Here is a 27,398-nt window from a genome sequence, read left to right on the forward strand (position 1 = left end):
CCTCCCTCACAGTGAATTTCCACTTCATGCTATTTTCTTCCAATCCTACATCATGTTGCCTTGGAATAATAATTCTCTGAGTATACCTACATAATACTTGGGATTTGTGTCATGAGGGCTTGTCAAATGCTACTGAAGTTAAAGGTGAGATGAGACAAGCAACATTTATGTACACAGTCTATATAACTATGAATTTTCTAAAATTATATTCAAAATTTGCAATATGTATTCTACTCATTTTCTAAGAGAACGTGCCTCAGTTTTTATCAAATTCTTAAAAGGGTAAGTACCACAAAATGTGAAGAATCACTAATTTAGAGGGAAAAGGGATATTCACATATCCTGCCTTTGAAAGGGAAAGGTAGATGTCTTCAATTACCTGATGACTGGTTCCTCAGTTCTTTCCTATTCTCAAGCCTGGGGGTTAAAGGGAGATTAAAGGTCTGTATGCCCCCGTCCTCACGGTGCTGCATGGTTACCAAGGCACAGATCCTTGATAATGGCAAGGTTCCTTTGGCGACCATCTGGTCTCTCACGTTAGGATAATAGTATCTGTAAGCCACAAAAGCACAAGCTGTCAGTTCAAAGAATTAGGTGGACGAATGAGTCAGTCTGTTCCAGGGATAAGCTTTCAGTATCTAGTTTTCTTTGGAGCCTGATTGTTCTGTATTTGTGGTAGGTATGCAGCTGTGGTTGTGTCTGGCTGGATTTACTGCCCATAACCTGCAGGAGGAACCCCATAAATTATACTCTGTGTTCAAGACAAAGCCCAGCTTCTCACAGGTTTTCGGTTGAGGAAACAGCATCTGGCTTTGCCCTTTGGGAGTAGCTTCTCCTGACAACATCCATCCTGCAGCACAAGTGGTTCTGTGCCATGAGTGGAATTATTATTTCACAAAGGCTAGTCTTCTGGTGGTGGGAAGAACAGATTACAAGAAACGAGTCTAGAAGTGAAGAGACCAGTTAGGAGGGTATTACAATAATTGAGGCATGATATAGCAAGGGCCTGAACAATGTAAGGCAAAAAGAGAAGCAGAAGAAAGGTGACTAATACATGTTAAGTGACAGTAGGAGATAAAAATGAAAACTTCTCTTCCAAATATAAGTAGTGGTTAGAACTGCTCCCAAAAGCCTAACAATTTAACAGATTATGGTAAAAGCTGGATAAGAGGCACTACCAAACTCCTCTAAATAATATTAAACAGGGCAGAAGGGGCCACTTTGCTTACAGTTCAACCAGGGCTAATTAAGGGAAGGATGCTCTATGACTGTGCACTTCTTTCCTAGGCACAGGAATGGATTACGCATAATGTACCTGCACCAGATTTCAAACTGGACTCCACCTCCAGGGACAAGCCCATGCGCAGAGAAGGTGCTAAGCAGGAGCCTTTGCACTGGAACCTCAGCTGGCAACAGGAGAGAGTGATGGTGTCTGCTGTTAAAGACGGGGTCTGGAACACAGAGTGTGGCTGCAGATCTAAAAGGCTTCAGGGTGATTCCTTTGGAAAAGAAAAGTTCAGAATAACTCAACACGTCATTAAGTGCCTTAAATGTAATAAGAAAGAATGTTAATATCCAGTATTATTCAATTTTATCCTCATACTAGACTGTAGCCCACCAGGCTTCTTTGTCCATGGAATTCTCCATGCAAGAATACTGGAGTGGGTAGTTATTCCCTTCTCCAGGAGCAAAGAAAGCAGGTATTTCTCCTGCTACACAGATGAGGATATGGGTACCCTGAGGTTACACAGTCAATCCAAAGGTCTTAGAGCTACTACGTCACAGACTGGAACCAGAATCTGTATCTTCTGACTGCATTACTCCTGCCAAGGTCCACTTCCTTAGTAGCTATGGTCCCCTAAGGTGCCATGATAATACAGAAGAGATTCCTTTGTTGGTGGACAGTGTGTGAGAGCTCCAGCACTTTATTTTCTTTACTTTCTTACCAGTACTTATTAATCTATTTAAAAACATATATATAGCCATCTCAGCAAGTATGAAGCGGTACCTTGTGACTGTTTCAATCTTTATCTCCCAAGTGACTAATAATGTTAACCATGTTTTCATGTACTTATTAGCCATTTCTATATAGAGAAGTGTCTATTCAGATCCTTTGCCCATTTTTAAATTGGGTTGTCTTTTTATTACTGATTTGTTAAGAGTGCTTTATATATCCTGGGTACAAGTCCATTATTTGAACCTCAAAACTAATCCCGGCAGCACTTTCACAGTTACTTAAGGACATGCTCAGAATGACAGAAAATTTGAGTCACCCAACTTGCTCATTCCCAGCTGCAATCAAACAAAGCGACACTTTGTGCTCGTCTGAGCTCTCAGAGATGACCAGAGGCTGGAGACAGTAAGGGACAGTACAGTGTAGTGCAGGAATTCTACACTAAGGCCAGCTCGACAGGGTTTAAGTGCCAACCTTGGCACTTGTTAGTAGGGTGGCCGCAGTCACTAACACTCTGAACCTTGCTTTCTCTTCTGTAAAATAAAGACATTAGAATCCACCACGGTAAGTTGCTTTAGGATTTAAGATTATGATCTATGTGAGATACGTATGTGTACATATTTCCCCTAGTAACAATGGTTCAGTATTCTCTTAATTTAGCGCTCTTGATGACCTTACAGGATATAATTATGATGGATAATAAGAATCAACTGTATGTTAATAGTAAGAGTGAATAGGCTTGTAAATGATGTTAAATGAGACAAAATATAAATGATTGATGGATTCAGGTAAAGGGTATACAGGAATTCTTTGTATTATTTTTGCAACTTTTCCATAAATTTGAAATCAAATCAAAATAAAATGTTACGAAAAACAATTTAAGAAAAGCAAAAACTCAGGGTATCTCCTGCATTGCTCAGGTAAGACTAGAAATACTGAGGAACACAAGACTCACTCAGGAAGAAAAATCTCTAAGTATATTCAATAAAAGAGCTACAGAAGAATAAGAAGGCCTAATCTCCCAAACCTACCATTTTCAAGGAACTCAGGTCCTTTCAGCACACTGGACTGTGAGTCTTGAACTGGAAAGTAGTACTGGACATAACAATCTGCTTCTCCCCAGACTGTGGCCTGAAGAGGGGCAAGCCCTTTAACCTTGTCTACAAGGAGTTCAAAGTGGTGCTCCATCAATCCATTTCCATGGTCCCCTGCCTATGAAACGAAACAGAGATGCTGGTGAGCTTTAAAGAGTAATTTGTATAGAGTGTTCATGCTTATTATCTGTATAGTCTGAGAAAAGATGAAGAAATAAGCAGATACTTAATATTCATTGTGTATAAATCTCACAACTGCTCACTGTAATCAGATCAGGGAGCATTTACTCTAGACTGTGAGACTTGGTCAATATTAGGAAATCCATAAATGCAATCCAATGCACTAACAGAGGAAGGAAAAAAGTGACTACCTCAATAAAGGCTGAAAAGGTATTTGATAAAATTTAATCAGATGTTTCTGATTCTTTGTATGCTAAGAATAGAAGGCTATTTCCTTAATAGGATAAAGAACACATATTTGAAGCAGCTAAGTATTAATTACATTAATTATTGTTTTTAATGACACTAGGAGTAACACCAAGTGTTTATTAGTGGAGAGGTAGTAAATACACTGCTCCTGAAGGTACTTCTAATAACAATAATGTATGTATTACTTATTCTGAGCCTTGCATTTATTAATATTAATTTAACAGCCAGCAACAGTGGAACCAGGGTCTGAACTCAGGTAGACTGACTCCACAGCCAGTGTTCTTTTCCTCAATTCCAGACAGCTTCAGCAGACACTAGATAAGTGATTATTGGGAATACTCACCAAAGGGGAATTCAGGATTCAGATAAGGGTCAGACTGTATGATTTTTAAGTGTTTAAGTGTCTAACTACTAACCCAAAATATGTGGAACAGAGATTGCATTAGATCTTTGCCTTGGAATCTAAAAGCATATGTCAGTGACAGCTGTTCAAAAAAGTTCCTTAGGGAAGCAGAAAACTTGTACTTTGATTCTCTAGAGAAGAAGAGTACAGGCTAAAAAAAAAAAAACCCTCAGAATTATAGCAGCTTCTTAATATAACCATGCAGTAGTATAGTAATTCAGTTCTGCAGACACTGAATTGGATAGGAGACACCGAGTGTAGAAGCAGGAACAATTGTATTTGTGTTCCAAATCAGAAAAGGAGTACGTCAAGGCTGTATATTATCACCCTGCATATTTAACTTATATGCAGAGTACATCATGAGAAATGCTGGGCTGGATGAAGCACAAGCTGGAATCAAGATTGCCAGGAGAAATATCAATAACCTGAGATATGCAGATGATACCACCCTTATGGCAGAAGGCGAAGAACTAAAGAGCCTCTTGATGAAAGTGAAAGGGAGTGAAAAAATTGGTTTAAAGCTCAACATTCAGAAAATGAAGATCATGGCATCTGGTCCTATCACTTCATGGCAAGTGGGGAAACAATGGAAACAGTGTCAGACTTTATTTTTGGGGGCTCCAAAATCACTGCAGATGGTGACCGCAGCCATGAAATTAAAAGACGCTTGCTCCTTGGAAGAAAAGTTATGACCAACCTAGGCAGCATATTAAAAAGCAGAGACATTCCTTTGCCAACAAAGATTCGTCTAGTCAAAGCTGTGGTTTTTCCAGTAGTCATGTATGGATGTGAGAGTTGGACTATAAAGAAAGTTGAGCACCGAAAAATTGTTGCTTTTGAACTGTGGTGTTGGAGAAGACTCTTGAGAGTCCCTTGGACAGCAAGGGGATCCAAACAGTCCTTCCTAAAGGAAATCAATCCTGAATATTCATTGGAAGGACTGATGCTGAAGCTGAAACTCCAATCCTTTGGCCACCTGGCACAAAGAACTGACTCAATGGAAAAGACCCTGATGCTGGGAAAGATTGAAGGTGGGAGGAGAAGGGGACGACAGAGGATAAGATGGTTGGATGGCATCACTGACTTAATGGACATGAGTTCGAGTAAGCTCTGGGAGTTGGTGATAGACAGGGAAGCCTGGCATGCTGCAGTCAACGGGGTTGCAAAGAGTCAGACATGACTGAGCAACTGAACTGAGCTGAACCTTTAAGGACTTCTTTTGTGTTCACAGTAACATTTTTTAACCTTTGGTATGAAATTTAACAAAATCTAAGTTTACATTGCAATGTGAGGACCACATAATGCCTAAAAAAAACTTGGGAATATTAAAGAGATGAGCTTTATTTGTGCTTTTATGTTATTTTTAAATTAACTCCACTATTATCTACAGATAGACATGAATATAAAATAGAAAAAGTTCAGAGTTCATAACAAATAAATAATAGCCTACTAATAGATATTTTCCTAATAGTTCTTTCTCTGCTAGAGGCAATCAATTTGTCATTTAGATTCAGATTTAAAAAATATAACATACAGTGGAGACTGAGATTTGGCTATTCTAGTAAAGACATCAAACGTAAGATACAGGAGGACATGATATAGTGGACTTAAGAGTCAGAAGGCCTGCGTCTGAACAGCAATTCTCCCGTTCTCAGCTACGTGACCCTGGATGAGTAACATAAATTCTAATTCTGTTTCATTACCTAAAAAAAGAGAATGACAATGACCTACCTCATGTATAAGAGAATAAACACAATAAAGTATGTCAATGTGCTTTCTTAACTGAACAACTGCACAGAACAAATTACTTTTAAGTTATGAGTAGAAAAGTTAAGAATGTCACTTGAAAACTTTGCAACATGGATTTGGTCAAGAAACAGAATATTTTGCTGGTTTACCTTTAGGATCACTCTTTACCCCATCCCCATTTTCTCCCCCAGATTACCTTTTCTTTTTTTCATTGAGACTATTTTTTTTTAGGGCAGATTTAGGTTCACTCCAATTATCAAAGCATCACCTTGTAAGCCTTAAAATAAGATTATGTTTTTTGTAAACAATCAAGTGTTTGGTCACTACCATAGCAACAGAAGCTACAGATGGCTGGTCCAGGAAATGGGCTGGCCTGGGGTTGAAGGGAGTAAGTGTTCCTTCTTCATTCTTTAATCTTTGTAGTGCTATTATCTGATCTGCAGAGCCCATAGCTAAAAAGACCCGAAGACTCCCATTTTGGTGGCCTGAGAACACGTCAATCACAGGCATGTAGCTGTCGACAGCAACAACTGGATACCGAGCATCAAGCAGCAGGCGAGAAACCTTGGGATCTCTAAAGAGAGAGAAATTGTGCATCAGCAAACAACAATCATCAATCATGTCATAGAGCTGCTTCATTTCTTATTTGTTTTCTCAGTTTGTTAAAAATGGACCTACAACTAGAAAAGTAACGGTGGTTTGAAAAAACAGGATTCTACCCGTAATCCATCAAGTAAAAATGACAGGCAGGTTAAGTTCCAAATGCAGCAATTTGAAGGGGAAGGGATGTGTCTAACTTATCTCTGTATTATCATGGCCCCAAGGGTTGCTGAAGAGCATATTTTAGAGGTAGGCAGTGTGGTCAACTAGAAAAAGTATATAAATTTTGGAGTCCAGCAGATAAGTTTTGAGTAATATTACAAATAATATCTGCTAATTACTGAGTACTTACTATGTCATAAGCATTTTAGTTTCTTTAATCCTTCTAACATGGCAAATGTTGCTATTCTTCACTATTCACAGATGAGAAAAAAGTCTAAATGCTCTTCATTACCATGCTGAATCTTACATCTGCCTCTTACTTACTGTATGACTAAGTAATTAGTATAACTTTTGAAAGTGTTTCCCCATCTGTAAACTGTAGGTAAGAAAACCTGCATCAAAGGGCTGTTGTTAGGACTAAACTGAGATAACTGATATAAAATGCCAACATGATAAGTGCTTAGTAATTGATAGCTATTACTGTTCTACACACTCAGCAATGAAATGAAAGGGGTCTAAGGAAAAGAAAAAGAAACGGGAATATCAGACCAGTCTAATACCACAACAAAAAAGGGGAAAAAGCCAAACGCTTACAGCTGACAACGACATCCATGATTCCAGCAGAACGCCTTAGCCTGACCAGGCTTCCCGATGTTACCATCATGTAAGTACTGAACTGTTCACTAGAGGCTTATTCCTTTATTTTCTCACTGGATCCTCACAACTGCTCCAAGAAGGAGGTAGGATATCTGTCATCACCCTCATTTTACGGATGATAAAAAGAAAGCCAGAGAGGCTGACATCTCCAAGTTAAATGATAAGCTTCCTCATTTGTAAAATGGGGATAATGATAATACTTCTTGGGGTTATAGAAAGGCTCATGTGAGTGAGACACTGCCCACAATAGGGCTCTTTGCAAAGTGTTAGGTGCAGCATTTAAAACACAGAACCATGAGAAGGTTGTTAGGAAAGAGGTCAGTTCTAGAATAATTAAAAATCAGTACCTTGAAACAAAAACTGAACAGTTTATACTGAGGATGGAAATGATTTGCAGATAAATCAATATCCCATCTAAGTTTGAGTAGTGATAAATGAGGTACAGCAATCAAATCTGAAGGTCTAAAAGACAATGCTCAGTATAGAAATCTTGCAAATGGTTGATCCGAACAATACTAACTAAAGTTTGTGACAGAGATAAACCATCAGTTATGTGAGGTGATAAACTTTGGCAGCTGAGTTTCTTGGTGAGGGGAGTGGACTAGAGAGCCAGATTCTCTGGGTTCTAATCCTGGTTCCACTACTTTAATACATATTATAAATTAATATTTAACTTTCCTGTGCCTCTGTTACCTCATTTGTAAACAGGGGAAATAAAATTTACCTGCCTGAGAGGGTTGTTGTGAGGATTAAAGGACTTGATGTATGTAAGGTTCTTAGCATAGGGCCTGAAACATAGAAAGCAGTATCTGTATGACTGCAATAACCTAGGAGAAAGAGCAGCAAATGTAGTGAAATTGAGAAAAGTCCTCCAAGGAATTATTGGGCTGGATATGTTTGCAAACTGCAAATACTCCTATTCAAGTTCATACAAAGTTAAAAATGTAAAAAAAGAATACTTCAAAAGGTCCTATTTACTTGAATGACATGTAAAACTGATGGAGGGGGAGTTTCACCAGCCCGAGAAGCTTGTCCTGTCCTGGGCTCCGCACCTTGTTCCAAGTTTCAATTATCATCACATTGTTCTTAAGCCTTTCCAGACATTTGGAAGACAGAGAGACAGGAATCACCTGGGGAGAGGGACAACCAAAAAACAAAACCAAACCCCACATCTGAGACAAAGTATTAACTTTTATTTAACAAGCATTTACTAAAAGCCTATTTGCCATGCACAGTGCTAGGAGCTGAAGACATCAAAATAAAACCCACTCTGTATCCTCAGTCTAAAGCCATAGCCTTGTTTAGAGACAAACACATAAAGGCCAAATACGAAACAGCATGAATTCTCTGATGACAAAGCTCATCTAGACAGGGCTTCTGGGGCACAGGTGGGAAAAGAGGATATTTAGAAAACTGCAAGTAGTTGAGCACAGCTGAACTATCTAGTGTGCAGAGAAGAGGACACCGGAGAAGTACAGGCAGGGTCTTATAGTCCAAATGAGGATCCAAATTCTAGCCTGAAGGCTATGGGGAATCACTGAAATGTTTTAAGCAGGGGAGTAAAATATTCAGGTTAGTGTTTTAGAAAGATCATTACTGCTGGTCCACAGAAGAAGGAATGGACAGAGAGAGACAAACAGGTAGGACAGTCGTCGAGCTATCTGGAACAGGAACGAGGGCCTGAATGAAAGCAGTGGCAATGGAGTAGAGATAAGATAATTTATTCCAGAGATAATTAAGTTTGTAGCATCTACTGGATTTGGTAAGTCATTACGTAAAGAAAGACTCAAGGTCAACTTCTAGGTTCTGGTTGGGTTTCTCAGTGAATTATAATATGAATTAGGGCAGATAGGAGGAAGAGGAACAGATTTGGAAGGAAGAATAAATTCAGATTTGAATACATCTGAATTACTCTTCCATTTACACAACTTTATTGAATACCTGCAATTTGCCAGGGGATGTGTTAGGTGCCAAGAGGAAAGGGCTCTTGAGAGATCTAGGTGGTGACGACCGGAAGGCAGTTAGACACAGAGAACCGGAACCAGAGGGAAATGCCTGGCCTACAAAGAAGTGTGGATTTGGAAGTCATCTTCACACAAATGAAGCTATGGGAGTAGATGGTGACCACGGGGAAAGAGGGTTGGTCTGGAGAATGCTAAGCATAAAGTAATGAACAGGGATACTAATAATTAGAAGTAGGAGAGATGGAGAAGTGCTGGGGTCACAGTCCTTTACCTAGGTTTCCTACTAGCTCAACGACTGGAGAAGAACAGCTGTTGAGTCAGAAGGAAAATGAGTGGAGAGAACCACAAAAATCAAGGGAGGAAACAATTTACGCAATAGCATCAAATTCTATTGAGAAATCAAGTAAGATGAGTATTTAAATCAGCGGAGGAATAAACAAGTCTAAGGAAAAATAAAGAATGAGAGACTAGAAACAGAAAAGAAAAGTTTAACTGATCAAAGTCCTAGAGGAAACAGAAGGAAATAGAACTCAGAATTCAGGCAAAAGAAATAGCAGGAACCATATAAACAGACAGAACAGAAAGAAAGAAAGACACAAAATGTTTCAAAATGTTGGCAATGTCTTTTCTTCCTTCCATCCAATAGTGGGATTGGATATGCACACCAGATAATGATAAAAGTCCCCCCGCCCCAGTCTGAACATTCTCTATTTCCTTTACAATGTAATTGTGATCTGGGAAACATACTTCTCTTCCCTCCCCAACTCCCATCTTCATCCTTAATGCATATGGAACATTGAGACATGAACAAAGTTACCTGAGAAAAGTTAAAGACTGGTTTTGTTGTGCCCCATGCAATGACAGATCTGGTGACTTCTTCTGTGCTGAAGAGTTTGCAATTTAAATAAATATTGCTTGATGGTTGTTTCTCAGATTCTCCAGTAACGAAATCTTTTCCATCTGGCACCATCAATAGCACATGCAATAGCAAAGCACTCTCTTCTGTTGACCCATTCATCTCATTTACCAAATCATGAGAGGCTGGCGCTGCCATGAAGGTTGAAGAATTTGGTATAAAAGGGCTAGGTGACTTTGGGATGGGGAGCATCAAATTCTGCATTTTCTTTACAGTTTCTTCATGAATTTGATTTAGGGTCTGTGGACTTTTGGTACAAGTAACATCTTGAACAGTTTCTGGCAGTGTCTTATCTGGATTTGTAAGACCACTAAGTGGGGTGCGTTGGGTGTTGCTACTCAACTCTGTATTGACACCAGTGAAATCCTTGTTATCTAAAACAAGCTCCACAGTTACCTAGAAAACATAAAAGGAAGAAAGTTAACAGGGATATCTTCTAGAATCGGAATCAGAATTTTGGAGCTAGAAGCAGCATCAGATTGTTAGGATATAAATTAATTCATACTCAAATATCACAATAGTAGGTTCACTAATAGACTGCCTTACTTCATCAGGATTAAGAAAAGCAGATAATTCATCAGTAACACAAGATGAGCCTACAACATCATCTTGTGCCAGAAAATACGGGAAGTGCTCAGAAAAGAATGGAGACATACTGTAAGGACAGAATTCAGTTGAAGAGGCTCCCATTGGACAAACAGAGGACAATTTGAGTTTCAAAATGAATAATAATAGTAGTGAGTTATAAGCTTTTTAATAATGTCAGAATCCATGAGTCCATATGACTATCAACAAAAAAGGGAGAAGGGACAACTCTTCTGTATAGAATGCCAATTAATAAATGCATGGGGGGGTGGAGTTAATGGTGAAGTTAGAAAATCATATAAAATCATATCCTTTCAATTATCATAGTAATAAGTCATTCAGATAAACCCCAAATGGAGGACCCTGTACAAACTAACTGGCTTTACTTTTTCTTTAAACATAATTAAGATTTATACAGTTTCCACACAATAGTAGGATACAAAGTCTATTCATGTTCCCATAGACTATAAATTAGGAGACACTGGAACATATCCAGGGACATAAAACAAGGTGCAAAAATTTCATGGTCTAAAGGTATTGAAATCAGAGTCTGTTCTCTTATCACTGTGGAATTATATTAGAAATCAATATTAAAAGATATCTGAAAATAATCCACATATTTTCGAGTGTAATGTGACATTTACCAAGAGAGATCTTTGACTTAGGCATCAAAAGTCTCATCAAAGGTAATAAAGTATCTTTATTACTGGGGAAAAAAACCCCAAAAACTTTTCAGAGAGTGATTGCAGAGAAGAAAGCATTTAGATGAGAAATTAATAATAAAATGAGATATTATTATTAACAATACTTTAAACAAAAGCCCATGTATTTGGAAATGAAATGTCCACTTTTAAATGCTGGGTGTATCTAACAAGCCATAACAAGGAAAATGAGATGGCCTTACTTTCAAAAACAGTAAAGTACTAAAAGACAAAGAAGGGCAGCACAACTGTTCCAGGCGAAAGGAGATTAGAGAGATACAACATTTAAATGCAACAGATGTTTGGTTCTTGAGTCTGAAATACAAACCCAAGTAGTATTTCTAACACAGTTTCACTTTATTAATGACTGTTAATGGCCTATCGGAGAATGCAATGGCACCCCACTTCAGTACTCCTGCCTGGAAAATCCCATGGATGGAGGAGCCTGGAAGGCTTAAGTCCATGGGGTTGCTGAGGGCTGGAGACTGAGCAACTTCACTTTCCCTTTTCACTTTCATGCATTGGAGAAGGAAATGGCAACCCACTTCAGTGTTCTTGCCTGGAGAATCCCAGGGACAGAGGGGCCTGGTGGGCTGCCGTCTATGGGGTCACACAGAGTCAGACACAACTGAAGTGACTTAGCAAAAAATGGCTTATAATCAAAGCCTACCTATTCGCTATGCAAATAAGACTATTATGTAAATTGAGGTTAATTAATTGTTTAAAGGTTCTTCCCTTCTTCGGAATCAGCTACCCTGTTATCTTACATATCATGTAAGACATGCAAGCTCCCTTACATATCATATGAATAAAGGTAATAAGCAAAATTTGATTCATTAAAAATAAATAAATGTAACAGATGATCCTGGACTGGAAAAAAATGCTACAAAGGGAAGTATTGGTACAGTTGGTGAAATCTGAGTATGACCTATAGATAGAATATAGTACTGCTGTTAAACTGATCTTTATTACTGTACAGTATTATGTATGATGCTGCCTTTGTTATTACGAAGCAAAGTGAAGGTCGCTCAGTTGTGTCCAACTCCTTGCAACTCCATGGACTATATATACAGTCCATGGAATTCTCTAGGCCAGAATACCGGAGTGGGTAGCCATTCCCTTCTCCAGGGGATCTTCCCAACCCAGGGATCGAACCCAGGTCCCCCGCACTGCGGGAGGATTCTTTACCAGCTGAGCCACCAGGGAAGCCCAAGAATAATAATTTTCCTAATTGTTATTAGGAAAAACAACACAGAATTCAAGGAGAAAGGTTTAATGTCTGTAACATAGTCTCAAATAGTTCAGAAAGAAATTGTGTATGTGTACAGAGACAGAGTGGGGAAGGACACAAAAAGAGAGAGAGAAGAGGTGGATAATTATAAAGCAAATATGAAGAATAATTGCTGAGTTCAGGTAATAAGAGTATATGAGTTCCCTGTACTGTTTTTTGCAATTTTTCTCTAAGTTTGAAGTTATTTTTCAAAGTTTAAAAATGTTAAAAAGTAAAAAAGGATGTGGGATAAATGACGAATGAAAATGGTCACTATTTTATGAGACTGAATTACTAGAGATAATGGGGACTTGTTGTACCTTTTATTTGAAATCCACAGCAAAATTCTTTTGCTCTATTGAATACAGACTGCAATCTATCTAGAACAGTACTTCTCTCAACAAAGCCAGGATAGAAACAATTTCTAGTCCATCAATTCTATTTATTATTCCTTTCTGATTACAAACCTTAGAGTCCAGAATGGACTAGGAAAGCAAAAAAAATAGGACTTTGGTAGGGGAAGAATAATGTGATATTCATTTTTTTCAATGATAAGTGAAACAAGTCTTTAAATGGTATTTATTACTAAGAAGGCCAGAAAGAGGGCAGAGAGGGCTTCTAAGGAGAAGAAGCACGAAAATCAAGAACAAAAGCATAAATGCGTAAACCAGCATGAACACCTTGGCAATTCTTTACATAGTTTGACATGGCTATTGGTAGGGAAGCTGCAAGAGAGATAGCTGCAGTGGTCTGGGGTCATACGATGGGCCCTTTTATCCTTTGGGTGATAAGGAGTCATGGAAATGTTTTAAGCATGGCTGTGATGATTTCAAAAGCCCACCAGGACAAAGCTATATTGAAGCCACACGTTCAAATTCTTCCACCTAATGGGAATGTAAATTGGTGTAGCCACTGTGGAAAACTGTATGAAGGTGTCTCAAAAAACTAAAAATAGAACTATCATATGATCCAGCAATTTCACTCCTGGATACACAGATGAAAGAAACAAAAACACTAATTTGAAAAAATACACCCACCCCAATGATAAAAGCATTATTTACAATTACCAAGATATGGATGAAACCTAAGTATCCAACACAGATGAATGAATAATGAAGATGTTGTATATACAATGGAATACTCCTGCTAAGTTGCTTCAGTCGTGTCCAACTCTGTGCGACCCCATAGACGGCAGCCCACTAGGCTCCCCCGTCCCTGGGATTCTCCAGGCAGGAACACTGGAGTGGGTTGCCATTTCCTTCCCCAATGCACGAAAGTGAAAAGTGAAAGTGACGTTGCTCAGTCGTGCCTGACTCTTAGCAACAATGGAATACTACTCAATCATAAAAAAGAACAAAAATCTTGCCATTTGCAAAAACATGGGTGGTCTTGGAGGGTATTATGCTATGGCAAATAAGTCAGACAGAGAAAGACAAGTACTGTATCACTTATATGTGGACTCTAAAAATGCAACAAACTTGTGAATATAACAACAAAAAAAACCCAACAAACCCACAGATGCAGAGAACAAATTAGTGGTGGGGAAAGAGATGGGGCAAGAACAAAACAGAGGCAGCAGATTAAGAGGCACAAACTATTATGTACAATGTAAAATAAGCAACAAGGACATATTGTGCAGTTCAGGGAATACAGTCAATATTTTATAGTAACTATAAATGGAATATAACTTTTAAAAAGCATGAATCACTATACTGTACACCCATAACTTACATTGCACATCAACTATACTTCAATTAAAGAAATGATTAGGGTAAGCTCTAAAAAAAAAAATTTCTTCCACCTAAGAAACTGATGCTTCTGAATAAAAGGAAAGAACTCTTGCTCTGATGAATTACATTCGGCATCCAGGCACAAACTCAGTCAGTTCTCTCCTTGTTCACTGCCACTTCTCTAATCCTAACCATCAATCATTTCTTCTCTGGATGCAATCGAGTCACTATTTTCCCTCCTGTACCCTACAATATTCTCCACAGGGCCATCTTTTAAAATGTAAATCAGGTATTACTTTCATGGTTGTTTCAATGTTCTTCTTGGCTCTTAGGATAAAATTAAGACCTTTACTCTTACTACAAAGCTCTGAACAATATGACTCCTGCCTGTCTAGCCAATCTCCCATTTGGATCATTGTCCTGTGGCAACATTCTGTTCCCTGAAGAAGTCAAGCCCATTCTCACTTTAGGGTTTTCGCATTTCTTTTCTCTGGAATGATCTTTCTCGTGCTTTTAACTTGGTGATCTCTTCCTCTCATTCTTCAATTATCACCTAAATGTCACCTCCTTGGAGACATCTCTCCATCTCCAATTTCCTCCCAGGTACTTACAATCATATGTGTGTGCATGCTCAGTTGCTTCAGTTGTGTTTGACTCTTTGCAACCCCATGGATTGTGGTCCCCCAGGCTCCTCTGTGCATGAGATTCTCCAGGCAAGAATACTGGAGTGGGTTGCCATGCCCTCCTCCAGGGTATCACATAGCACACCCTTTAGCTCCTTCACAGAACCTGTATTATCCTATTTTAACATAAGCTGCAAAAGTTAAGATGCTGATCTTCTCGTTCACTGCTACATTCTCAGGCCAGGCCAGTAATACATGCTCCATAAATGCTTGACTACCTGAATGTGTATCCACCTACCTTGATGGGGCCAAGAGGAGTCTGACCATTCTCCTGTTGTACTGGAAGCTGGTCACTGAAAGAAAGCAGCTCAGACTGAATGACAGTTCGTAAAGGAAGTGATGCAGAACCAATGACTTCTGGCTGAGAAAAGAGGGAAAGAAAAAGTTTAGGTTAAATTAAAGAGCCACAGGGACTAAAAATGACAACATATGATGACTTATAAAGGAATCCATGCTTTATGAAGTCAATCAGTTCAGTTCAGTCGCTCAGTCATGTCTGACTCTTTGCAACCCCATGAACCATAGCCCACCAGGCCTCCCTGTCCATCACCAACTCCCAGAGTCCACGCAAACCCATGTCTGTTGAGCCAGTGATGCCATCCAACCATCTCATCCTCTGTTGTCCCCTTCTCTTCCTGCCCTCAATGTTTCCCAGCATAAGGGTCTTTTCAAATGAGTCAGCTCTTTGCATCAGGTGGCCAAAGTATTGGAGTTTCAGCTTCGACATCAATCCTTCCAATGAACATCCAGGACTGATCTCCTTTACGATGGACTGGTTGGATCTCCTTGTTGTCCCAGGGACTCTCAAAGGTCTTCTCCAACACCACAGTTCAAAAGCATCAATTCTTCGGCGCTCAGCTTTCTTTATAGTCCAACTCTCACGTCCATACATGACCACTGGAAAAACCATAGCCTTGACTATGGTAATGTCTGTTTTTAATGTGCTGTCTAGGTTGGTCATAACTTTCAAGGAGTAAGCGTCTTTTAATTTCATGGCTGCAATCACCATCTGCAGTGATTTTGGAGCCCAGAAAAATAAAGTAAGCCACTGTTTCCATTGTTTCCCCACCTATTTCCCATGAAGTGATGGGACCGGATGCCATGATCTTAGTTTTCTGAATGTTGAGCTTTAAGCCAACTTTTTCACTCTCCTCTTTCGCTTTCATCAAGAGGCTCTTTAGTTCCTCTTCACTTTCTGCCATAAGGGTGGTGTCATCTGCATATCTGAGGTTATTGATATTTCACCTGGCAATTTTGACTCCAGCTTGTGCTTTCTCCAGCCCAGCATTTCTCATGATGTACTCTGCATATAAGTTAAATAAGCAGGGTGACAATATACATACAGCCTTGACGTACTCCTTTTCCTATTTGGAACCAGTCTGTTGTTCCATGTCCAGTTCTAACTGTTGCTTCATGACCTGCATACATGTTTCTCAAGAGGCAGGTCAGTGGTCTGGTATTCCTATGCCTTGAAGAATTTTCCAGTTTATTGTGGTCCACACAGTTAAAGGCTTTGGCATAGTCAATAAAGCAGAAATAGATGTTTTTCTGGAACTCTCTTGCTTTTTCAATGATCCAGTGGATGTTGGCAATTTGATCTCTGGTTCCTCTGCCTTTTCTTAAACCAGCTTGGACATCTGGAAGTTCATGGTTCATGTATTGCTGAAGCCTGGCTTGAAGAATTTTAAGCATTACTAGTGTGTGAAACAAGTGCAATTGTGCGGTAATTTGAGCATTCTTTGGCATTGCCTTTCTTTGGGACTGGAATGAAAACTGACCTTTTCCAGTCCTGTGGCCACTGCTGAGATTTCCAAATTTGCTAGCATATTGAGTGCAGCACTTTCACAGCATCATCTTTCAGGATTTGAAGTAGCTCAGCTGGAATTGCATCACCTCCACTAGCTTTGTTTGTAGTGATGCTTCCTAATGCCCACTTGAGTTCACATTCCAGGATGTCTGGCTCTAGGTGAGTGATCACACCATCATGATTTTCTGGGTCATGAAGATCTTTTTTGTACAGTTCTTCTGTGTATTCTTACCACCCCTTCTTAATATCTTCTGCTTCTGTTAGGTCCCTACCATTTCTGTTCTTTCTTGAGCCCATCTTTGCAGGAAATGTTCCCTTGGTATCTCTAATTTTCTTGAAGAGATCTCTATCTTTCCCATTCTATCGTTTTCCTCTATTTCTTTGCATTGATGGCTGAGGAAGGCTTTTTTATTTCTCCTTGCTATGCTTTGGAACTCTGCATTCATATGGGTGTATCTTTCCTTTTCTCCTTTGTTTTTCACTTCCCTTCTTTTCACAGCCATTTTTAAGCCTCTCCAGACAGCAATTTTGCTTTTTTGCATTTCTTTTTCTTGGGGATGGTCTTGATCCCTGTCTCCTGTAGAATGTCACAAACCTCCGTCCATAGTTCATCAGGCACTCTGTCTATCAGATCTAGTCCCTTAAATCTATTTCTGACTTCCACGTAGAGTCATAAGGGATTTGATTTAGGTCACACCTGAATGGTCTAGTGGTTTTCTCCACTTTCTTCAATTTCAGTCTGAATTTGGCAATAAGGAGTTCATGGTCTGAGCCACAGTCAGCTCCCAGTCTTGGTTTTGCTGACTGTATAGAGCTTCTCCATCTTTGGCTGCAAAGAATATAATCCATCTGATTTCGGTGATGACCATCTGGTGATGTCCATGTGTAGTCTTCTCTTGTGTTGCTGGAAGAGGGTGTTTGTTATGAACAGTGCGTTCTCTTGGCAGAACTACATTAGCCTTTGCCCTTCTTCATTCTGTACTCAAAGGCCATATTTGCCTGTTACTCCAGGTGTTTCTTGACTTCCTACTTTTGCATTCCAGTCCCCAATACCTTAATTATTGACTGAAGCAGCTCTTAAGTGGGAGCCCATATTCTGCCATTGTGGTCTCCCTTTCAGGTTTCACCACTTCTCCGTGAAAGATTAGAGAGCGTTTCAGGAGTCAGAAAGAAGTTAGGAGATTTTTTTTTTCTCTTTTTAAGAGTTAGTTCTTACAAAAAATGTTTAACTTCAGTCTTAAAAATAAAAAGTGCAATTAAGATGATACAAATGTTTGCCATTAAAACTAGGAAAACTATAAACTATACCCAACACTGTCAAGGTTGTGGAGAAACAGAGGCTGTCATGTGTCTGAAGTTGGGAATATAAACTGGCAGCATTACTTCTGAAAGCAAATTTAGCAAAAAATATAAAAAGCTCTTAATATTCATATTCTTTGGCCCAGTTATTTCACATCTGGAAATTTATACTGAAGAAATAACAATACTTGGTAATTTTATATGCAATGTATATTTTAAAAGTTACAATGAGAAATGATTAAATGTTCAATAATCAGGAATTATTCATTATACCACATTCCTAGAATGGAATACATAGCTGTTAAATGATTTTTACTAAAATTTGAAATAATATGAACAATTTTTGTTATGTTTATGAGAAATAGGGTATTAAATTATATACATATAGTAAAACCTTCATATATTTATAAAATTATGTGGAAGAATAAATATGTATTTTTGAAAAAAATGAATAAAAATCTTTAAGACAATGTTAAATTTAAAAAAGGATAAAAACTGCATATAAAATTATCCTAATATTGTCAAAGATTTATACATATACTGTATTCATTTGAAAAAGATAAAAATGACATACATAAATATTAACAACAGCTATTTCTGTGATGAAATTATAGGTGATTTGTGTTTAAAAATATTTTTCTATTAAAAACATAGTTTTTTTATAATTAGAAAAAGACATTAACTACTGATTAAATGCAAATATATTGAAAGGCTTATAGAGGCTGTCTTGAGGTTGTTAAATTATGTTTTTCCTTCTCCTCCTGTTTTGCTGTATTTTCCAAAATGAACCTATTTAAATCCCCTGAAAATACAAACAAAAATAAAATAAGATGCATTCCTCATGCTATCCATATCAAAGAGGTCAAATATTATAAACTACTCTTTTATTGAAGGAAGTAAAAACTGCTCATAATTATTGATTTTTGTTGTACCAATTGCAAATGGATTTTATAAAGCTGCAATTAGCTGATAAAACTGCTACCCACAATATATTATTTTGGATATGGGTTGGATACCTTATATATTCTGTCTGAAAAAAGAAAGTAGAGCCTCAAATTAAGGCTGCTATTCTGTATCAATCCAAATAGTCAACTCTCCATAGCAGGGAACACAGCAAAGAGCTTAAGAACTTAGGATCTATAAAGACTTGGGATAGAGTCCTGGCTTTGTCTTTTATTAGCTTTATCATTAGGGCGACCTTAGACCTGTTATATCACTAAAGATGATGATGAAAGTCGCTCAGTCGTGTCTGACTCATTGCGACCCCATGGACTATATATATATATAGTCCATGGAATTCTCCAGGCCAGAATACTGGAGTGGGTAGCCTTTCCCTTCTCCAGGGGATCTTCCCAACCCAGGGATTGAACCCAGGTCTCCCACATTGCAGGCGGATTCTTTACCAGCTGAGCCACAAGGGAAGCCCAAATTGAAGATAACAGGTACCTAACTCACAGACTTATTTTAATGATTAAATTTGATAGTATCCATGCAGAGTCTTTAGCATAATATCTACCTTATGATAAATACTAAACATAAATTTAAAATTATAATAGACAATAATTCTTAAGTATTACTGTTGTTTGAGCCTGGAAAAATTTCTAGTTTAAGATATGAACATAATTTTAAGTATGGTCCAAATCCCTGGTGTGACTAAAATGGTAAGGCAAAAGTCATAATTACTTAAGTACCTTTTTCTGTGGGGTTTTCTTTGTGTAAATTTGGAAAGTAAGATTGGAATTCCACCAGTGTCTGATCATTGGGCCACCAAACTGTACTGGAAACACAGATCTCTGCTGGAATTTCACCACTGTAAGGAGAACCAGACACATAAGCACATGTCATACCATCCAACTAGAGCCATTTCACCAATTCATGCCTTGATACCACCCACCTCTCTTTCAAATCTAACTAAAATCTCTTTTAGGAATCCAATCAGTGTAATTTCACAGAAGTGTTAGGGTTATAGGACTTTGACTCTGTTCCTCCCACCGTGATTAGTCACTTCAAGCAGTCAGCTGAGAAGCTGAGGAGAAGGGAGCCATGGAAGCCCTGGCAGCAGTCTTGGCCCACATTTCAGTGCTATATCGGTAGACCAGTGCTCCTTAACTGAGATGTGGGCTTTGTGACCATGATCTTGCAGTGCTTAATGGAACTGCCAAACATTAGTTATGCTTGTAAAGAACTTAAAGAGCAACTGGGTGAGGATATTGATTCCAAAGTGAAGGGAATGGTCTTTCTCAAAGGAAAGCAGGGTATTTGCTTTGATATCCCTACTGCATCAGTAACAGAAGTACAGGAAAAGTGGCATGATTCATGGTGCTGGCAGCTTTCTGTGGCCATGGAGCAACCAGAGCTGGAAGGACCATGGGAAGGATATTACAACTTCTGAGGACAGAGGGAAGGCAATTGAGGCTTCAAGGGAAAGCGTGAGGACAACCGAGGTGTCAGGGAACAGCGGAAAAGAAGTAGAAGCTTCAGAGGACACTGAGCAGGAGGTGGCTACACAAGTAACAGAGTCCAAAACAAAAGCCGGAAGCAGAGTTTTAATAAAGAATTCAGACAGTACTTTGAGGTAGAGGATTTATTTGGCAAAAACAGAACAACGTTCAGCAACATGGAACTGAACATTATTTTTCATATAAAGTTAAAAGCACATTGTATGTCCTTCTGACCACTTTCCCAGTCCCCATCTCTTCAAGAGAGATAACCTTCATTTAAATTATTTCTTATGATTAATGACAGCCATTTATAATTTTATTGCTATTTCTATCTCGGGTATTACTTTGGAAAAGGTATACAGATTCATTACATATTCTAATGTATTATCTACAGATTATAAAGTAAAGTCAAGGAGATATCAGAGAAGGAAATGGCAACCCACTCCAGTACTCTTGCCTGGAAAATCCCATGGATAGAGGAGCCTGGTAGGCTATAGTCCCCGGGTTTGCTAAGAGTTGGACACGACTGAGCAGCTTCACTTTCACGCATTGGAGAAGGAAATGGCAACCCACTCCAGTGTTCTTGCCTGGAGAATCCCTGGGACGGAGAAGCCTGGTGGGCTGCCGTCTATGGGGTCGCACAGAGTCGGACATGACTGACATGACTTAGCTGCTGCAGCAGCAGCAAGGATATATCTGCTGATACTTAAAAAATTTTTTATTGAAGGTAATTGTTTCACAGAATTTTGTTGTTTTCTATCAAATCTCAATGTGAATCAACCATTTTAAGTTGACCTGTCTTTATATTTAGAAATGTCTCTTAATAGTAAACTTCCTCGTGGCTCAGATGGTAAAGAAATCTGCCTGCAATGCAGTAGATCCATGTTCCATCTCTGTATTGGGAATATTCCCTAGAGAAGGAAATGGCAACCCACTCCAGTATTCTTGCCTGGAGAATTCCATGGACAGAGAAGCCTGGCAGGCTAAGTCCATGGGGTCACAAAAACTTGGACACAACTAAGCGACTATCCCTCTAAGACTGAAATAACAAAGACAAAGCGAAAACCCTGGGTACAGTACAGAGAAGATAAGGAGGGCTATGTTGCTCTGCTTTGCTATGAGAAATCATCAGTGTCGAGCATATGAGCACTGGATGTGTAAAGAGACATACCATACACTTCACTGGGTGTAAGGTATGGCTTAGTGTTTTAAAAGACAAGTTGATAGGTAGTATAATGAAAGAAGGGAGATGGCTGGACAGTGAGGGATAAATGAAGAGAAGAACTGAATCAAAAGCTATAATAATGAAAATGAGTTTATTTTCTGACTGAAGACTAGGGGACTCCTCTTGTCACACTTGGACAAGTGTGATGTTCGTTTGCAGTGCTGGGCAGAATGGAGTCTGTTTTTTAGACAGAAAGGAAAAGGTTTCTGCTGTAATAGCAAGTGTGAATGGGATAAAATGATGGTAGTATCTGAGTCTGTGCTCCCTGCTATGGGGCTTTAATAGGTTTTAAAAACAGGAATGTGGGGTAGAATCATTTGATATATGAGTAAGTTCTATTATTTACTAATGAACCACTTCAGCCACAATTTATCACCTGTAAAATGATCTTCCAGTTCATTCACTTCTAGACCCTTAAAATGGATCCGAAGAACCCACACAAAAAATGCCCAGATACAGGGAATCCACTATCTCTAATATTCATTCAAACAGCTCACTTGATCTACTGATCTCTATCCTTGCCATCTTAATTCTTGACTCTATTTATTTCTCTTGGTACTCATGGACAGAATCTGGGCCTTGTTATTTGGATCCATCCACAGGAACTGTTAACCAGCAAGCCCACACTCACTGGAGCAGTTTCCCTGCTTCTCCCACTAAGGAAAGACAAGTTAAGACAACACCTACACCTCATTGATGTGCTGAGAGGATCAACTGAGGTAACAGATAAAAGAGCACTTTAAAACTTTAAAACACTATAAAATCTTTTTTACAAAAAGAACTCTATATTAACCTGGTGCTACTTGGATTTCTCCTTACTACTTAAGTATGTCTTGGCACTGTTATTTTATTTCTTATATAATTCTGTTTCTTAAGCTCATTATTATTTTAAACTAAAAGTGAGTTAAGGCAATAAGGGAAGAAGAAATTCATGTAAACAAATTGCTAGCAATATCCCTAAAAGACTTTTTTTTTTTTTTTAAAGAGCTGAAGGAGATACTGAAAATATCTTGTCCACTGCATGTCACTATTGAGAGGGGCCCACAGATGGAAAGGCCATTGTGTCCAGGGTCACAGAATTAAGTGTCTGGTATAACCAGAGCTAGAACTCTTCCAATACTTGATTTAATGCTTATTCCATATGTCCCATATTATCCTTCTCAGAATGATAAAAGGAAAATTCAGTCTCTGTGGCCAACAATAATAATGCATGAGAAGCAATACAGATTAAGTGCACACAATTTGGAATCAAAAAAGTTCTAGGTGCAAATTCTAGTTCAACCATAAATCAGTTATATTATCTTAGCCAAGTTATTTAATTGATTTATGTCTTAGCTTCCTTTTTCCTCATCTATGTTTATGTGTTTTAAAGGATCACATGATTAATGTATGTAAAACACTGATACTATAGTGCCCCCCAAATGTGAACTACTATTCAGTTCAATTCAGTCGCTCAGTCGTGTCTGACTCTTTGCGACCCCATGAATCACAGCAGCACGCCAGGCCTCCCTGTCCATCACCAACTCCCAGAGTTCACTCAAACTCATGTCCATTGAGTCGGTGATGTCATCCAGCCATCTCATCCTCTGTCATCCCCTTCTCCTCCTGCCCCCAACCCCTCCCAGCATCAGGGTCTTTTCCAGTGAGTCAACTCTTCACATGAGGTGGCCAAAGTACTGGAGTTTTGCTTCAGCATCAGTCCTCCCAAAGAACACCCAGGACATAGGATGGACTGGTTGGATCTCCTTGCAGTCCAAGGGACTCTCAAGAGTCTTCTCCAACACCACAGTTCAAAAGCATCAATTCTTCGGCGCTCAGCCTTCTTCACAGTCCAACTCTCACATCCATACATGACCACAGGAAAAACCATAGCCTTGACTAGTGGACCTTTGTTGGCGAAGTAATATCTCTGCTTTTCAATATGCTATCTAGGTTGGTCATAACTTTCCTTCCAAGGAGTAAGCGTCTTTTAATTTCATGGCTGCAATCACCATCTACTGTGATTTTGGAGCCCAGAAAAATAAAGTCTGACACTGTTTCCCCATCTATTTCCCATAAAGTGATGGGACCAGATGCCATAATCTTCGTTTTCTGAATGTTCAACTTTAAGCCAACTTTTTCACTCTCCTCTTTCACTTTCATCAAGAGGCTTTTGAGTTCCTCTTCACTTTCTGCCATAAGGGTGGTGTCATCTGCATATCTGAGGTTATTGATATTTCTCCTGGCAATCTTGATTCCAGCTTGTGCTTCTTCCAGCCCAGTGTTTCTTATGATGTACTCTGCATAGAAGTTAAATAAGCAGGGTGACAATATACAGCCTTGATGTACTCCTTTTCCTATTTGGAAAAGTTGTTGTTCCATGTCCAGTTCTAACTGTTGCTTCCTGACCTGCATATAGGTTTCTTAGGAGGCAGGTCAGGTGGCCTGGTATTCCCATCTCTTTCAGAATTTTCCACAGTTTATTGTGGTCCACACAGTCAAAGGCTTTGGCATAGTCAATAAAGCAGAAATAGATGTTTTTCTGGAACTCTCTTGCTTTGTCGATGATCCAGCAGATGTTGGCAATTTGATCTCTGGTTCCTCTGCTTTTTCTAAAACCGGGTTGAACATCTGGAAGTTCACGGTTCACATACTGTTGAAGCCTGGCTTGGAGAATTTTGAGCATTACTTTACTAGCGTGTGAGAAGAGTGCAATTGTGTGGTAGTTTGAGCATTTTTTGGCATTGCCTTTCTTAGGGACTGGAATGAAAACTGACCTTTTCCAGTCCTGTGGCCACTGCTGAGTTTTTCAAATTTGCTGGCATATTGAGTGCAGCACTTTCACAGCATCAGCTTTCAGGATTTGGAATAGCTCAACTGGAATTCCATCACCTCCACAAGCTTTGTTTGTAGTGATGCTTTCTAAGGCCCACTTGACTTCACATTCCAGGATGTCTGGCTCTAGGTGAGTGATCACACCATTGTGATTATCTGGGTCGTGAAGCTCTTTTTTGTACAGTTCTTCTGTGTATTCTTGCCACCTCTTCTTGATATCTTCTGCTTCTGTTAGGTCCATACCATTTCTGTCCTTTATTGAGCCCATCTGTGCATGAAATGTTCCCTTGGTATCTCTAATTTTCTTGACGAGATCTCTAGTCTTTCACATTCTGTTGTTTTCCTCTATTTCTTTGCATTGATTGCTGAGGAAGGCTTTCTTATGTCTCCTTACTATTCTTTGGAACTTTGCCTTCAGATGCTGATATCTTTCCTTTTCTCCTTTGCTTTTCGCTCCTCTTCTTTTCACAGCTATTTTTAAGGCCTTCTCAGATAGCCATTTTGGTTTTTTCATTTCTTTTCCATGGGGATGGTCTTGATTCCTGTCTCCTGTACAATGTCATGAACCTCCGTCCATAGTTCATCAGGCACTCTATCAGATCTAATCCCTTAAATCTATTTCTCACTTCCACTGTATCATCATAAGGGATTTGCTTTAGGTCATATCTGAATGGTCTAGTGGGAAAACTACCTTTAGTTATATGCTATTTTAGAGTTTAATGTTTTTACATTCATTATCCTGTCTGACTGTACATTAAGCCCTTGTGTAGTACAGGCAGTCCTTGCTTTGGAGATACTATGTTAACTGAAACTCGTGCATATCAGAACCATGTCCTTGCTGTATCTTAAGTTTATAGATGGGGAACGTGAGGCTCAGAGAAGTTTTAAGGAGCTCATCAAATGTCATATGGATAGGAGGTAGAAGAGGTAAGACCTGAGAAAAGAATCCAACATTTTTCTTTGCATTGGGATTTGATAAAAACAGATTAATTGTGTTAAAGCTTCTCAAACATACTTCAGCCAGCAGAATCAATTATACACTCTCGAATGCTTTGAACAAACCTATATAGTACCTTTTGTTGCTATCAGTAACTTAAGTATACAGAAAACATATGAAAAATGTGAATACCTTAATTCTTCCTTAAGGTGATGGAGAAAGTGAAAAAAATGACGCTAGTAAAAGAGTATTTTAAATTACTTTAGGTGCTGTTTTTAAGGGCAAATAAGGATTTATTTTAAGTGTATTTATTTTTAATGTTTGGGCTGGAAATATATCATATAAGAAATGATGTATGTGCAATACTATTCAATGAAGCACTGTTTTCAATAGCAACGTATAGAAAGCAACTTAAATATTGTAAGTTGAAGTATTATTGCAAGTTAAAAAAACCAGTCAGTAAAATCACATATCGTATGACTCCACTTAAATCAAATGTCCAGGATGGGAAAATTGAGACAAAGTAGGATAGGAGTTGCTTAGTAAAAGGGGGCTAAGAGGGAACTGAAGAATGAATGCTAATATGGGATTTCTTTTAGGTGAGATAAAAATGCTCTAAAATTAAGATTGTGGTGATGGTTATACAACTTGTGAATATATGAAAAATCACTTGTTGTATACTTCAAATGGGTGAATGATATGGTATGTGAATTGTATCTTGATAAAGATGTTTTAAAAAGGGAAGAAAAGGAAAACAATAATAGCTGCAAGAACGTGATTTAAGAGTCAAGTTCTGAGTTACAGTTTCAGCTATGTCACTGCCCTGCATGAGGACAGCTGGAGGACAGGATAAACCTCTGGGCCAGTTTCCTCACTTGAAAAGGAGTAAGATAAAGTCACCTCAAAATTCTTTCTACCTCTAAGATTCTATGATAATATAGGAATATATGAGTAATTACAGATTCACAAATCCTCCCAACGCCAAAATGTCTAAAGAGCAGAAATCAAATTCTCTCTTACCTCCATCTATAATTTTACTGGATGCAAGTCGAATGACCTCAGTGATCAAAGTGGTCTTTGTCAATCCATTTTTGGAAAAGCCCACAGGAAAGTGATATTCCACAAAGAAGGTGCTGAAAAAAATCAAAACAATTAAAAAACAAACCAAATAACAAACTTATTTTCTGATAAATCCCACATATCTTTCAAAGCCTTGTTTTTAGAACCCCAGGTCCTCAGAGGACTTCCTCTTTTCAAAGCCTTCTCCAATCTTGTGTTCGTACAGCACTTTTCATATAAAACATCTCTTTTGGCCCCTAAAGCCCTATTATAGCAGCCATTCAAATGTTTCTCTCTCCTGCTGACTATAAGGCATGGAAGAACAAAGCCTGGCTCTTAAGTTTCTTTATTCTCAAGATTTTTAGTGCTTGGGACCTAGTGGGAGATTTAGTACATTTTATTGATCGATGAAGCATATGAAAACACTAAGTACAATATAATTTCTTCTTCTCATCACAAATACTTTCCAGGAATGTCACAATGAGTTTTCCCATGTGAGAGACATACCGCTTTTTTGATGTCAGCTTAGGTGGTCTCCCAGGAAAAGTTTTTTTGCCAGAGGTATCCTGAGGACTATCTGGAGGAACTCCCATTGTTTCGATGATGATTCTGACTGAATGTGTTCTACCCAGAAGGGCCAGTTTATCCACACTTAGTGTCATCCCTTGGGCATCTTCTGGAGTTTCTGATAGCATCTGCTGTTCAACAATATTCCTGAAAGGAGTTCATACAGGTAGTGAGGCAGACTGTCAGAAGCCAAATATGAAATGATCTAGTTTGTACAGGCAACAGGAGGAAAGAAGGGCAGCAGGCATCTTAATGCACAAGTTATCAAGGACTGAGTAATGGCCTTAGTCCTAATTTACAGTGAAAAAAATCTCAAAAACTATAAAAACATTCTTGTAATCCAAAGGCTTAT

The 27,398-nt window shown here is 38.7% G+C and overlaps 1 protein-coding gene across 8 annotated transcripts in view; it reads right to left on the reverse strand.

Annotated features, from left to right (window-relative positions):
* Positions 1-27,398, reverse strand: part of C2CD3 (C2 domain containing 3 centriole elongation regulator) — a 127,306-nt gene that overhangs the window by 61,186 nt on the left and 38,722 nt on the right. For all 8 annotated transcript variants that reach the window (XR_009729639.1, XR_009729638.1, XM_061380795.1 and 5 more), the window contains 10 exons: positions 26,987-27,193; positions 26,441-26,553; positions 19,695-19,813; positions 15,136-15,258; positions 9,830-10,324; positions 8,027-8,178; positions 5,957-6,203; positions 2,986-3,166; positions 1,316-1,499; positions 380-552 (listed from right to left, as the gene is read on the reverse strand). Coding sequence is in view for 6 of the 8 variants with exons in the window: in XM_061380795.1 (XP_061236779.1) it covers positions 380-552; positions 1,316-1,499; positions 2,986-3,166; positions 5,957-6,203; positions 8,027-8,178; positions 9,830-10,324; positions 15,136-15,258; positions 19,695-19,813; positions 26,441-26,553; positions 26,987-27,193 (1,994 nt within the window). In the remaining 2 variants the exon portion in view is untranslated. The remainder of the gene's footprint in view (positions 1-379; positions 553-1,315; positions 1,500-2,985; positions 3,167-5,956; positions 6,204-8,026; positions 8,179-9,829; positions 10,325-15,135; positions 15,259-19,694; positions 19,814-26,440; positions 26,554-26,986; positions 27,194-27,398) is intronic.

The sequence above is a fragment of the Bos javanicus genome, chromosome 15 (assembly GCF_032452875.1).
Source record: "Bos javanicus breed banteng chromosome 15, ARS-OSU_banteng_1.0, whole genome shotgun sequence".
Classification (NCBI taxonomy): Eukaryota; Metazoa; Chordata; class Mammalia; order Artiodactyla; family Bovidae; genus Bos; species Bos javanicus.